At 41.0% G+C, this 13,748-nt stretch overlaps 1 protein-coding gene across 4 annotated transcripts; it reads left to right on the top strand.

The window, feature by feature from the left end:
* The first annotated feature begins 370 nt into the window (after positions 1-370).
* rbl2 (retinoblastoma-like 2 (p130)) lies at positions 371-13,724 on the top strand. Of its 4 annotated transcripts, none has more exons than XM_043228067.1 (22): positions 371-679; positions 1,734-1,864; positions 2,505-2,705; positions 2,841-2,905; positions 5,597-5,725; positions 5,807-5,967; positions 6,379-6,443; positions 6,541-6,712; positions 6,786-6,949; positions 7,542-7,654; positions 7,755-7,858; positions 7,960-8,097; positions 8,175-8,339; positions 8,477-8,570; positions 8,661-8,894; positions 9,100-9,356; positions 9,547-9,723; positions 9,834-9,905; positions 9,983-10,082; positions 10,216-10,430; positions 11,099-11,263; positions 11,344-13,724. In XM_043228067.1, the coding sequence occupies exons 1-22, from the start codon at positions 542-544 to the stop codon at positions 11,515-11,517; spliced, it is 3,234 nt and encodes a 1,077-aa protein (XP_043084002.1). In that variant the 5' UTR covers positions 371-541; the 3' UTR covers positions 11,518-13,724. The 4 variants fall into 4 exon arrangements, with proteins under 4 accessions (XP_043084002.1, XP_043084003.1, XP_043084004.1 ...); XM_043228068.1 differs by having other exon boundaries at positions 372-679; positions 8,664-8,894; XM_043228069.1 differs by lacking the exons at positions 371-679; positions 1,734-1,864 and adding an exon at positions 1,897-2,029.
* Positions 13,725-13,748: the final 24 nt, after the last annotated feature.

The following is a 13,748-nucleotide window of genomic DNA, read 5'->3' as shown; positions in this document are numbered from 1 at the left end:
GAATAGGCGCACTATGGGGAATAACAATGTAATACAGTTAAGAAAACGGAGTACTGAACCAAATTTAACACAGCAAAAGTCTGATTTACTCTTTGACCTGTATTAAAATGTTATTAAAATGCGATGCAGGCTGGCAGGTTTATTCTCTAAAAAAAACAGTAATTTACGAGTTAAGTCAAGGGGAAATGGCATATTGAAGTCAGAAAGTGGGCGGGACCTCCACTTCCGTGTGACAGGCCCTACGCACAGATCCGCATTCGCTTTCATACTTACGTCAGAAACGCGACGTACGTTCCCATCGCGTCCGCGTCGGCGCGCGCTCGGCGTAACTCAAACACGGCAGAAGCGAGCTGTCAGTCAAAGGACATTTAAATGGCTACACCGTGCAGAACTGTACAGTCGCTCTCGCTGTCATGAAATAACTTCATTCTCGTTTCGCCGCCGTTCACTTCGCAGCGGTTTGCTTCTCCGCGCCTCCCGCGGTGCAGGCAAACACACGTAGCCCGCACATTTACACGGATACGCGAGAGGAGCCGCAGAAATGAGCGAGGAAGAAGATACGCTGGTGAAAACTAGACATGCGTTTGAAGACCTGTGTCGAGCTCTGAATATGGATGAGGAGTCGAGTAACGGAGCGTGGAGGAGTTATGAAAATATCAGCAAAAATTACACTCTGGAGGTAAAGCGAAAGCTCGAAACACAGACCCCGGTGCGCGCGTTTCATAAACATACGCATGCACGGAATAATATCCATGTGAATCGACATGCTAGTATGTTATTTTTATGTTTTGACGAATAAAGTACGTGGCGAACGTTAAAATGTGTTTATGCGCACGTTACGTATTGCGTGTGACATCATCAGCGGCTTTATCTGAATGAACAGCTTTGCAGCCGAACGATTATAATAATGCACAGAGCAAGCTGTTGTTCTCAAATGGCGTTTTTTTTAGTATTTCAGTACATCTGCGCCGCAGTCGTTTTGTGCTTGTGCAGAAAAACATGTAGCCTGCTGTACGCTGCTCTTACAGTAAATGATAAAAAAGCACGATTTTCTGTCTAATGCCATGTTGCATAAAGCACGGTACGCGGTAGCGCTAATAAGCAGCGTTTGGAAGCATCCGGTTAAATTACATAATTCAAATACAAATTAAGGTAACGTTTTATTTTTAAACGTGTCCTTGTCACGTGCTGCGCGTTCTTAATTTCATTATTACGGTTAATTACGCGTAACTACATGCAAGAAACCCCAAGCCTACAGTAAGTACGTGTAATAAAGCACTTAAATGCGTTATTACTCTGTAACAAGGGCACCTTAAAATATAGTGTAACCCAACTTGTAAACAGATACAGTTGTTAAAAAGAAGCGTGATTACATTACAGTTGCTTATGTTAATTATTGCACATCTGAATTATTTTATTAGCACAAATGGCCACATTCGTCAGCAATTATTCAATAACTGTTTTATTACGCTATTTCATTTCCTTTTTTTAAAAAAAGGATTAACTGCATGTTTTTAGTTTTTTAGCAAGATGCCAGTGTCTCCTTTAGCTATCCGAAGATTTGATTTTCGTGGTACATTAATACCGATGCGATCTCAAAAACCTTTCTGCAGCATTCTGAGAATATTACTTTATGGTTCAGGCTAATTCTGTCTGAAGCCATTGTGTTATATCTTCTGTTTGTGTGTGTGTGTGTGTGTGTGTGTGTGTGTGTGTGTGTGTGTGTGTGACAGGGCAGTGAACTGCACTGGCTGGCGTGTGCTCTGTATGTAGCGTGCCGCTCATCGGTGCCCACTATAGGAAGAGGCACAGCGGAGGGCAACTACGTGTCTCTGACCAGGATCCTGCGCTCTTCACAGCAGAGGTCGGTCAACGGACGCGCTTCTTCTGGCCTTAATGCAGACAGAGATGCAAAAGACACAGCTGAACACACACACGCACACACACACGCACGCACACACATGTTGTGATGTTCCCAAGACAACTTAAAGATTAGCTGGGGATATACAGAGCTGCATTTCTTCTTGAGGTAAACGTGTAGCTTCTTATAGCTTGTGAGCCGCAGATTATGGATGAAGTCTATACAGTTGTGTAATGTTGCTATTGAATAATCATAGAAAAATTAAAATGTTAATGGGTACATAATTAATAATTTCAAAAATATACATATATATTTTGATATACTTTTTAACGTCAGGGTTAGATTTTGGTTTAGTGTTAATTATTATATATATATGTTATTTCTGTGAGATTATAACATGCTTTTTACAAACCGATGCATGATTTTTGTGAAGATAATATTTTAAAATAATATCATTATCATAAACAGACGTGAAAATGACTTTATGAATTTTTTTTTTTTTTTTTAGAAAAAAATAAAGCGGCTTTGACACAATTTGTATCGTTAAAAGTGCTAAATATACATAAAGGTGACTGGTGAACATTTTTAAAAAAATGCAACGCTTGCTGTGCTGAGGTTTAAATAACTTCATTGTCTATTTCAGCCTGATTGAGTTTTTCAATAAAATGAAGAAGTGGCAGGACATGGCCAACCTGCCCAAAGAGTTCCAGCAGAGCACGGAGAAGCTGGAGAGGAACTTCACCGTCACCTCCGTCATCTTTAAGAAATACGTGCCCTTGTTTAAAGACATCTTCAAGGCACCCACGGATGAATTACCCAGAACGCACAGAGGCAGGAAACAAAGGTACTTCGGGCTTCAGGTTGCTGAAGTGTGCAAACAATCGGTTTATATATGCATATGGATTTGATTCGTATTACATAAAAGCTCTTGGATAATGGAGACGCACAGCTCTAACTCAGATCTTTCCTGTGTCCTCAGACGACATCCCTGCACCGTCACCGAGGTCTTCAACTTCTGCTGGATCCTGTTCATACACGCTAAAGGTGAGGAGTTCTTTAACAGAAATGCATTACGGGAGCTCAGAATTGAATAATAACTTCAGCATGAAATTGAGATCTGCGGAAAAGTTCCATCATGTCTGCATAGTGCATCGGATATTGATTTCGTAAAAGCTAGACTTTTAAGTTGTAATAAGTCACTGCTGAGCAACTGTGGTCGGGGGTAGAAAGACCGGACAGAAGGAGATTAGAGGAAAGCTCCTGCCGTAATGAGGAGGGAGGAGTCGCAGTGTTTCTCAGGATTGTTCCTCTTCTGGTGTCTCTTAAGCGGGTCGCGAGCCGTGCGGAGTGACTTACGGAAGGGCGGGCCCTCATTGGCTGAGCGCTGAGAGCTCGGATCATGTGACCCGTGCTCATTATGCGGGCTTGCGCAGGCATGTTTGATTCGGGTCAGAGGCCAGCGGGGACGGAGCGTTTCCTCACACACACACACACGTAAACACAAGCCCACCTCATCTGCAGAGCCACCGGCGTGACGCTGCGGGCTAATTTCGGCTCATTAATGTCACATATCTTATGTTCGTATCGAGCTGTGGGATCGGACATGCTGCAGTAAGATCTCACAAATGAATCAAGCAGAAAATGGTGAATCGTGTCACGTTTTTCAGGTCGTGCTGTTTTTATTTCCCAGTGCGTTTTCAGCTTCAATTGCATAATCCGTCATTCAAGACCCTGTCAAAATTAAAAAATTCGAATCATTGCATTATTCTCATTTAATGCTATATTGAAAGTGTTTGTTTTACAGATGTAATTTGGCATAAATAAATATTCGACATCATTTTAGCAAAGATAATTTGTTGGAAAATATGCATATTTAAATAGCGTTTAGTGCCCTGGCTAGGGTCTTAAATGCTTTCATAGCATCATAAAATTCATTTTAAAACACTTTAAAAATAAAACAAAAATCGTGAATTATTCATTAGAGTCCTTATTCCCGTCTCCTTATTAACGCCCTATTATGCTGCGCGTCGAGCTCAACGCACGAAGCTCAAACCGAGCTCATGATATTTTTTTTATAAATACCACAAACATTTAAAGTCAAACCTAAAAAAAGCGTAAGAGGACGCCGGCTGAGTGCATTATTTCCTCGTGCGTCTCATGCGTCACTTAACTTAGCAACCAGCCCAGATGACAAGTCGGGACTTGTCTGTGTTTGAGTGGAGCCCAGCAGGCCGCCGTGTTCCTCTGTGTCCCATCCTGGAGCAAAAGCCCTCATTGTGATCAACTCAGAGCCTGCCGCTGGTCAAAGATGCAGAGTCGCTTTATCTGGGGAGTGAAATGAGAAAATGCATGTAAGTACCTTAATTCGGCTGAGCTTGACGCTGTGTTTTATTGCGCACTCGTTTTCTGGCCTGCAGGTTTAGCAGTTCTGTCAAAGCAGTAGGGAGACTAGAGTTAAGTTCGAATTCGCAAACAGAAGGTTATTGACTCGGAATGCATTGCACTGTGGGATGCAGTCTGCCCTGGTTGTATTTTCCACATTACGGAAAAGTAGTAGGTCATATTAACATATAGAAAACGTGAACTCACGCAAGAAAATATTCAATCAGTTGAGTTCTGTCAGTGAGTCATTCGAGTCATTTTCCAAGCCGGTATGAACAATTCATTCGCAAATCTTCATGAATCGCGCCATTATTATGTAAAGTCGTACATTTCTGTAACGGGGCATTCTGACAATATGTCAATATTAAATACAAGTCATGATTTTAGACTATGTAATTTATAAGAAAATATAATTTGGACAAAGCTAGTAATGTTCACGGAATAATCTTTTACTTAATTCATATTTAACGTGTATTTTCGTAATGTTGAGAGAAAATGTTAGAAGAACGTTCTCGTAAGACTCCTGATTTGCTGCTTATTGACGGTTGGTAAAAGGTAGTCGCTTAGTTTAGCGATGGGAAGGGATCTAAAATGCAATCATGCAGAATAAGGAATTATTATGTGCTGTATAAACGCTAACGAACAGTCACGTTGTAATATGCATGCCAATAGAATTTACCATTATTCTTACTCGATGAATGATATTAATTATTGTTAATAAAAATAATAGAGCAACGTGTCCTTAAGATATTATTTGTACTTTTTGTATCCTTTAAATAATAATCTAATCAGAAAAATAAATATTTTAATGTTCTGGCAATATATAAAATATATATGTTTCGGGTGAAAATACAGAAGATTAGAAGAACGTTTGTAAGAAATGCGCTTGTAACCCTTTAACAATGTTATAACCGCGACAAGAAAAACCTGAAAAGCAATCAAACACTCAAGATTTTCTATGAGTACACATGTAGCTTCACAGGCTCGATGTATTCTTTGCATCGTACAGGCTGCTACAGTAACTTAAAATGAATAAAACAGGAAATGATCAATCCAGGCATTGTGGCCTAACAGCACACGTTAATTTTTGTGCAGACTTTTCCTGTTGTTGCCGTAAAGTTGGCCACCTGTCTGCTTGATATATGTTGTGTGACCAGCAAAGCGTTCCTCCTCAACACCATTGTTAACAGCTCTTTACCAGATGGTTTTGTTTCAGTGGAGGAAAAAAATCCCAACCAGAACCAAAAAGGTGTTTACAGTCAAAAGCTGTAGGAATTCATTGTAGAACCACCACTCTAGCATATATAATTATTTATATTTTACTAAAACATGTTCTCTCCTCTGTTCCTGTAGGAAATTTTCCAATGATCAGTGATGATCTGGTGAACTCCTATCATCTGCTCCTGTGTGCTCTGGATCTGGTTTACTGCAACGCTCTCCTGTGCTCTAGTCGGAAAGATCTGCTCAACCCGGCTTTTAAAGGTCCCCCACACAGTACTGAAGCATTTGTGTCCAGACAGTAGGAGATCTCAGAAGGTCAATCAAACGTTGTTTTGTGCGCAGGGCTGCCTGAGGACTTCAACTGTAAAGATTATAAGCCTGGCCCGGGTTCATTATGTTTCATAGAGAAGCTGTGTGAGCTTCATGATGGGCTGGTGCTGGAGGCCAAAGGAGCAAAGGAGCATTTCTGGAAACCCTTCATTAAGAAACTCTTTGAGCGCAAGGTACTGGAACTAGACATACGATGAAGACTGCTTTTGGGCTCACCAAGAATGCATTGAATTAAATAACAATAAACAACTACGTACATTTCAAAAGAATACGTTCTTTTTTATATTTTAATTTATTCCTCTGTTTAGTCTTCAGTGTCACACGATCCTTCAGATATTGAAGAACATGTTTTCTGAAGGATTGCGTGACACTGAAGATGGCTGCTTAAAAATAACGGAAATAATAGTTCCCTTGTACACATAATACACTTTTTTAGGCTAGTCAGCTGTTCAAAGTTTACATGATATCATCCAACATTGTTTCTTATAGAAAATAAACTGTATTTATTATTTCTAATATTAAAAGTATTTGGTACATGGAATTGTTTGGAACATTTGGTATATTCTATCTTTTCTCTCTCACAGGTTTTAAAGGGGAAAGAAGACACGCTGATAGGGTTTTTGGAGCCGGTGAATTTTGGTGACAGCCTGTGAGTGTCTCTATTCAGTTAAACACCAACTCTGCATGAAGCTTCTGAAACATTTCTCCTGTAGTTTACAATGTCGTCGCTCTCTCTGTTTCTTCAGTGCTTCTCTGAACCGTGTGTATGAGGAACACGTGTTGTCATCTGGTTCTCTGGACGAGAGGATATTTCTGGGAGAAGCGGCCAGAGAAGACATCGGCACCCCAGGACCTTGTTTGTGTGAAGGGATAGAGAACCAGGAACGACTGACCAACCCCCTCCAGAACTCGATGACAGTATGCGACATAAAGGCACATCAACATAATTCCCAATAATGAACAGCAATATAATATTTGGTTTGTTTCACAGGCATCAGCTCTGAAAGTGTCCACACCTTTGACAGGGAGAAGGTACGTGCCAGAGAGCAGTGTGGGTACCCCCGTTTCCATGGCAATGCAAAGCGTGGGCCGTCTGCACACACTGCTTACGGGATTCAAATACAGACCCAGCATGAGACTCAGAGACCTATTCAGGTGAGCCCAAGCTTCCCGTGTTACTCACAATCTGCTGCATTCGCCCAAATTCAAGAAGCAAAGTACCTGTCTTTACTGTTGGTTTACAGGAAGCACTACAGTTTACTGAAATCACTTGGAATGTTCTTTTACTAATTCCATTGTCCTGTGATTCCAACAATAATTGCAGATATTTCTGTAAAATGTGATTCCAGAGAGTCCAGGACAACTGTGATTCCAGAGAATCCATATAAACTGTGGTTCCAGAGAGGCCATTGAAAGGCCATTTCTGAGAGGCCAGTAAAACAGCGAGTCCAATAAAACTGTGATTTGAGAGAGGCCAGTAAACAGAGAGTCCAATAAAACTGTGATTAGAGAGAGACCAGTAAACAGAGAGTTCAGTAACATTGTAATTTTAAAGTCCAATAAAACTGTTGGAGAATCCAGAGAATCCATAAAAAATATAACAATCACTGGGATTCCAGTAATACATGTTAGTAAAGTTTGCAGTGAAGTGGGATTGAAGTGATTGTGATTGCAGTGATTCCAGTGACCCATGAAAGTCACAGTGAAACTTGCTGTTATTTTGGTATTTTCTGTTTGCGTGTAACAGATCATGTGTAAGAGACCCCAGTGAGTCCATAGCAGCCAGACTGAAGGAAATGTCAGAGATTTTTCTTCAGAATTATGAAGGAACAGGAGACGATAACAAGACTCTAGCAAGAGGTGTGCATGTTCATACTTTCATACTTTTTCTTTAAATTGTGAAATTCAAACAATGATCATTTGATAATTGATTAAAAAATTGAGGCATCCGTTTTCGCAGATGTTGCAGTGAAGTATTTTTGCTTGGCCGAGGCACTTTATTATAAATCACTTGAGGTGATCATCAACCAGGAGAAGAAGAGACTTGGAGACATGGACCTGTCTGTAGGTTTCATCTTCACACAAATCACTTAACTAGTCTTAACTAAGCCATAAGGCACACTTTAGGTAATTATGTCAGATGAATATCATATTGTGTGTCTCAGGGCATTCTAGAGCAAGATATATTTCACCGGTCACTGATCGTCTGCTGCCTGGAGATTGTCATCTTCTCGTATAGACCACCGGGAGAGTTTCCCAGAGTCTTGCAAATCTTTGACCTTCCCGCTTATCACTTTTACAAGGTATTTAGCGATACAAAACAACCATAAAATTGTATGCATTCATTCATAAAGTTAAAGCCTCTTTATCTCGCTCGCAGGTGATTGAAGTGTTGGTACGGGCGGAGGAGGGTCTTTTCCGGGAGGTAGTGAAACATCTGAACCATGTTGAGGAGCAGGTATTGGAATCTTTGGCGTGGAAAGGAAACTCCCCGCTGTGGGAGAGCATCCGAGAAGCCAAGAACTGTGTTCCTGCCTGCCAGGAGGTCAGAACAATGCAACTGCATATAACCACATAAACATGATCAGTGATGTTTGCTATCCCTTTGGGAAAAGAAACGCATTTTAGGATACTTTAAAACATCACATAATAGAATATTCTTAAGTGTGAAATGAATTACAGGTAATGCCTCCTCAACACCTGGAGGACAGTTCAGGAAGCAGCACACATACTCCCAAGAGTGAGTTCAGCAGTAATATCACAGGAGCAGGAAAAGGTAGCTTACTTTGAAAAAACAAGCCCTGTGACTAAGTTTTATACATTTAATAAAAAGAATCATACTGTAATATCGTTTCCTTTTCTCCAGCAGGAGTTTCTCCATCTCCTACATCTCTCCACGACCGCTACAGCTCGCCCCCTACTGGCACGGCCTGTCGCCGCCTCTTTGTCGATGGAGATTCAACATCTGAGCCTGCTCAACCTGTCAAAGTGGCCCAGCCGTCTCTGGTCAGCCCCATTCCAGCTGGACAGACGGTGGTCACGATGGCAACAGCTACCGTCACTGCAAACAATGGCCAGACAGTCACCATACCTGTTCAAGGTGCTATCTACAAAACAATCAGTTTATCATCAGTACCTTTATAAATCAGTAGATATTGCCACATAAAAAAACCTATTGAATCTTCTTCTTTAAAAATGCAAGACATGTAAAAACAACAACAACAACGACACTCATATTAATGAGATATCATGTAAGATATGCTGCTGATCCAACAATTTGGATATTTTCACATCTTTGTTTATAGGAATAGCAAATGAGAGCGGTGGCATTACATTCATCCCGGTGCAGGTGAGCGTGACGGGTCAGAGTGGGGCGGCTCTGCCAACGCTCAGCGCCCAGGCTCTGACGGGCACCCTGACCGCCCAGCAGCTGACGGCAACACCCACAGGCACAGTCCAGAACAGCCCCAGCCCTGCCAAACAGGACAGGAAGAGCCCTCAGCAGGGAACTCCCACCAAACGAGCACAGAAGACCGGCTCTCTCTGCCTGTTCTTTCGTAAGGTACAGTAAGATCCGTTCTACTGAAACCCTCCGCCTCCACCAGCACCACCTGTCTACATCTGCTATGGGTTTTATGCATTTGTGTGTGTAGCTGATCTAGTTCTTCAAAACCCAAATGCATTAACAGTGTCATATCCATCAACTTGCTTATACTGTCCATTGAAAAATCAATGCCTCTTTCCCCCATCAGGTATATCACCTTGCTAGTGTGCGTCTCAGAGACTTGTGTGCTAAACTGGACATCAGCACAGATCTTCGCAGAAAAATCTGGACATGTTTCGAGTATTCACTAGTGCACTGCACCGATCTCATGATGGACCGACATCTGGACCAGCTCCTCATGTGTGCCATCTACGTCATGACCAAGGTATTTAAATGACAGTCTTTTGTAGCAGTTTTTGTTAATGTGCAGTTTGATGCTTGAAATTAAGATTTCAAAAGATTAAGAAAAATGGCTGCTTTAACTGTTTTGTCCAGGTAACGAAAGAGGATAAGTCCTTTCAGAACATCATGAAGTGCTACAGATCTCAACCTCAGGCCAGCAGCAGTGTGAGTGTAATTTAATGCATGCGTACAGTAAGGATGAAGTTAATGTGATGAAAATATTAATAAAGATTGCATCTCAGGTGTACAGGAGTGTGCTGATCTCTGGAAGAAAGAGACGCCATTCAAACAATGAAAACATCCACAGACAGTGTTCACCCACTGAGGGAGGACAAGAACAAGGTAAGTTTTTGACAATTTTGATAGTTCCGCATAATCATATATTGTGAATTTTGATATGACTCTTTTACAAGCCCTGGGAAGGTAGAAATCATTTGTAGCATATTTAATGACTTCCTGTTTTTCTGTTTTTTAGCCAGCGGCGAGAGCAGTCCCGTGTCCATGCGCTCCAACAGCACCCTGCCCATTCCCCAGCCCAGCAGCGCCCCATCCACCCCGACCCGGGCCCCTGGGGGCCCCCAGGAGCAGGAGGAGGAGAGAGGAGACCTCATCCGTTTCTACAACCACGTCTACATCAAACAGATCAAACCATTCGCTCTGCGTTACTCCAGCAACTCGCCAAAAAACCGGGTAACTTTTGCAGTGGTCACCCTTCTTTCCGCAGCACCTTTTAAAAAACACATACACAAAGCAGCTTCACAGTAAAAAGCAGGAAAATAACAGAATCGCTGATGTAAACATCTTCAAATATGAGACAGATTCACATTATGCTGTAAAGCAACTCGAAATTCTCAATCATTCTCAAAGTTTTTGAATCCATTCAGCCGATCTCCGGGTCTGGCGATAACGTTTTTAGCATACTTTTAGCATTACGTTTTTACCACAGATCATTGAATCCAGTTAGACCAATACCACTATGCCTGCTGCTTCCTTGATTATTACTCCGGAATGGGACTATCATATCGGCTCATATAATCATATCAACCTAGAAAAAAGAGAGAGTTTTAAAAAGTAAAAATATAGAAACTCTTTGGTCATTTTTGAACGGGATGCTACTGGTCTAATCGGATTTAATGATCTATGCTAAGCTATGCTAAAAATGCTATCGCCCAGACCTGGAGATCGTCTGAATGGGATTCAAAAATGGTAAAACTCAACTTATTAACTCTGGGGGAGTTGAAGAATGAACCCATTTCCAAAAAAGTAGACTCTTCCTTTAAAAGATAATTGTCCTTCTCTAGTAAGTTCAGTGATGATTCAGATTGAGATTTTTTATCTATAACCGCGTGTGTTTTCAGAGTGAAGCTCCTCCCCTCTGTCCCTATCCATCACTCCGCATTGGCTCTCCACGTCGGGTCCTCCTGTCCCACAATCACTCCATCTACATTTCTCCACACAAGACCGGCAGCCCAATTTCTCCTCGAGACAAGATCTTCTACTACGTCAGCTCCAGCCCATCTAACGTAAAGGACCAAAAACATTATTCCCTGTTCAGATTCATCTGAACATAATTCTTAAACTATTTTTTTACTTCATCTCACAGCGGCTGCGAGAAATTAACAGCATGATCCGAACAGGCGAGACGCCCACCAAGAAGCGAAGTATCGCCCTGGAAGAAGAGCAGCAGTCTCCCGCCAAAAGGCTCTGCCAGGAGAATCAGACGGCTCTGCTCAGACGCCTACAGGATGTGGCCAACGACCGAAGCTCCTCCCACTAATGAGTCCACACCCCTAAAAATATAAGTCACCCAAAATCATGTATTTACAGACTCGAAAAGTCCTGTCCATGCATCAGCAGACAGATGCTCCAATAATCATGTTTGATTACGTAGAATATAGGCAAGCCTGTATTCTACAGAGAAAACATTTTTTTACAATAACTTACACACGTCTAGGTTTTAATTGATTTTTGTTGAAGCCACCAGTTTGCATCATTTGAACTTGGGTTTTATATAATCATTTTTAAAGTGCCTCTATTGTGGGTAATAAAAGGTTCAGGCTGACATGCATGCAAGGTCAAAAAAACACTTTCATTGTCTTATAATATGCATTTATTTGTACCTTACAAGAACGATTTATTTAATGAATCATTTTTCCACGGCTAATCTACCGTGATCGGTCTCATTTCATCACGCCTGCACGCTTTGTGTACCGCGTTACCAGGAGAAACGTTATTTTTACTGCTCCAAAGGCATCTAGTGGCAAAGAATGAATTGCCATTTTGACGCCAAAAAAACAACAACCGACCAGGCCATATGCTAGTATTTCACGTTGACGCCAACGGGCTTGGGATTCGTTTTAAAAATGATTTGTTTTTAATGATTTATACACGATGCACTTTCATATTTAATGTTTTTATTCGCTTAGAGCTGTGTTACACACTGCATGAAAGCTCATTTTCAAAAATCCATGATAGGGGCACTTTAACAGTGAAAACGATGTTGAAAAAATACATCACCCATAATTCTGAAAATTCTGTCATCATCTGCTCACCCTGGTGTCCTTACATGTTTATTTCTGAGTATATTCTGAAAGAGTATATTCTGTAAAACACTGGTAGCGTTTTCATACTATGGCAGTCAGTGGCTATCTTCTACTGTTTGGTTACCAACACTCTTCAGAATATCTTACTCTGTGTTCAACAGAAACTTCGATGACAAATGATGACAGAAGTTTAATTTTTGGGTGAACTATCCCTTCGAGCAAAGTGAGGAAACAAGTTCAATATGGCAGCAGTTTGTCTTAGGAGGTCGTTCTCAAAGGGGTCATATGATGCGACTTCAACTTTTCCTTTGTCTTCGGAGCGTCACAAGCTGCTTATGCTCATATAAAGTAATCCATAAAGTTACAAATCCGGCTAAGATTCGTCCACTTCTTCCTAAAATTTGCATAACCCCGTCCAAATGTTTGCGCAAAGAAAGAAGACCTAACTCTTATACTTTAGCATTGTTGTCGTGGAGATGTCGTGCGTCTCCAAATATGGTAAGGGGCGTAACATTTCCGTCACACAATGAGTTTTGTAAAAATCTGAGAAGAAAGAACCAACAATAATACATGGTATGTGGAAAATAATGTTTTTTTTTTTTTTTTTTTACCTTAAACTGCGTAAACACATTGCATCACACCAAATACACAAAATAATATCTTTGCCATCGCCATATGACCCCTTTAAATCCATAAAATCTCCTCGTGTTTCTCTAGAAATCATGTGCAGGGCTCCTTTTGAAAAGAGATGCATGAATATTCGTCAAAATATCTTAAATTCGCATGGGATTAGAACGACATTGTCATTTCATTTTTGGGAGAAACACTGCTTTCAAACTGACAGACTTCGCCCAGACTACGCGGATTTTTTTTAAGCTAAAGGGTGTTTAGCAGACGCGGCGTTTGCTTGAAATGCCCGGATGTGTCATAGACTGAAGGAGATTCGAAGCACTTAATTTGTTTGCAGATCCTGCTCTGAGTTTACCGTGTGTGTTTTATAAAGAGTTATTTTTCATAAAGAGTTTTATAATGTATAGAGATGTGCGTGAACTCTGTGGATTTGCCGTCTTGTACGTGTGTAAGGCCGGTTTATATATTTATGCTATTTTTCTAACTGTAGTTCGTTAGACGGATAACATCAGGTAACAATCACGTTATTAGTAGAGGCGAGTGCTCTTTCGATGTATTTATTTGCCACGTTGTTCTCTGCATGAATTAGACGTGTTAGAATCTTCATTTCTGAAAGGAATTTATTCAATAGTGTCCGCTCGTTAACATAAGATCACTTTTCCTTCCCTCGTTTCTGAAAAATGTGTTTGTCGTAAGTGCCTTTTCTCCTGAACCTTTTGCCTTTCCTGATAATCTCTCCAGTGAGTCTTAACACAGCGGCCCAGCATTAAATTATCATCCAACATTAATAAATTTTTTCTAAGAAAATTGATCTCAAGTTGTGTGTTTTCTGTAT

The sequence above is a fragment of the Puntigrus tetrazona genome, chromosome 25, assembly GCF_018831695.1.
Source record: "Puntigrus tetrazona isolate hp1 chromosome 25, ASM1883169v1, whole genome shotgun sequence".
NCBI classification, from domain to species: Eukaryota; Metazoa; Chordata; class Actinopteri; order Cypriniformes; family Cyprinidae; genus Puntigrus; species Puntigrus tetrazona.
This window is presented reverse-complemented; position numbering and strand designations above follow the sequence as displayed.

Excerpts from the sequence above, each read along its gene's own strand:
- rbl2 (XM_043228067.1), top strand. The coding sequence starts at position 542 with ATGAGCGAGGAAGAAGATACGCTGGTGAAAACTAGACATGCGTTTGAA. Across the intron at positions 680-1,733 it reads GCAAAAATTACACTCTGGAG|GGCAGTGAACTGCACTGGCT; the intron begins GTAAAGCGAAAG and ends TGTGTGTGACAG. Across the intron at positions 8,895-9,099 it reads AGTCACCATACCTGTTCAAG|GAATAGCAAATGAGAGCGGT; the intron begins GTGCTATCTACA and ends CTTTGTTTATAG.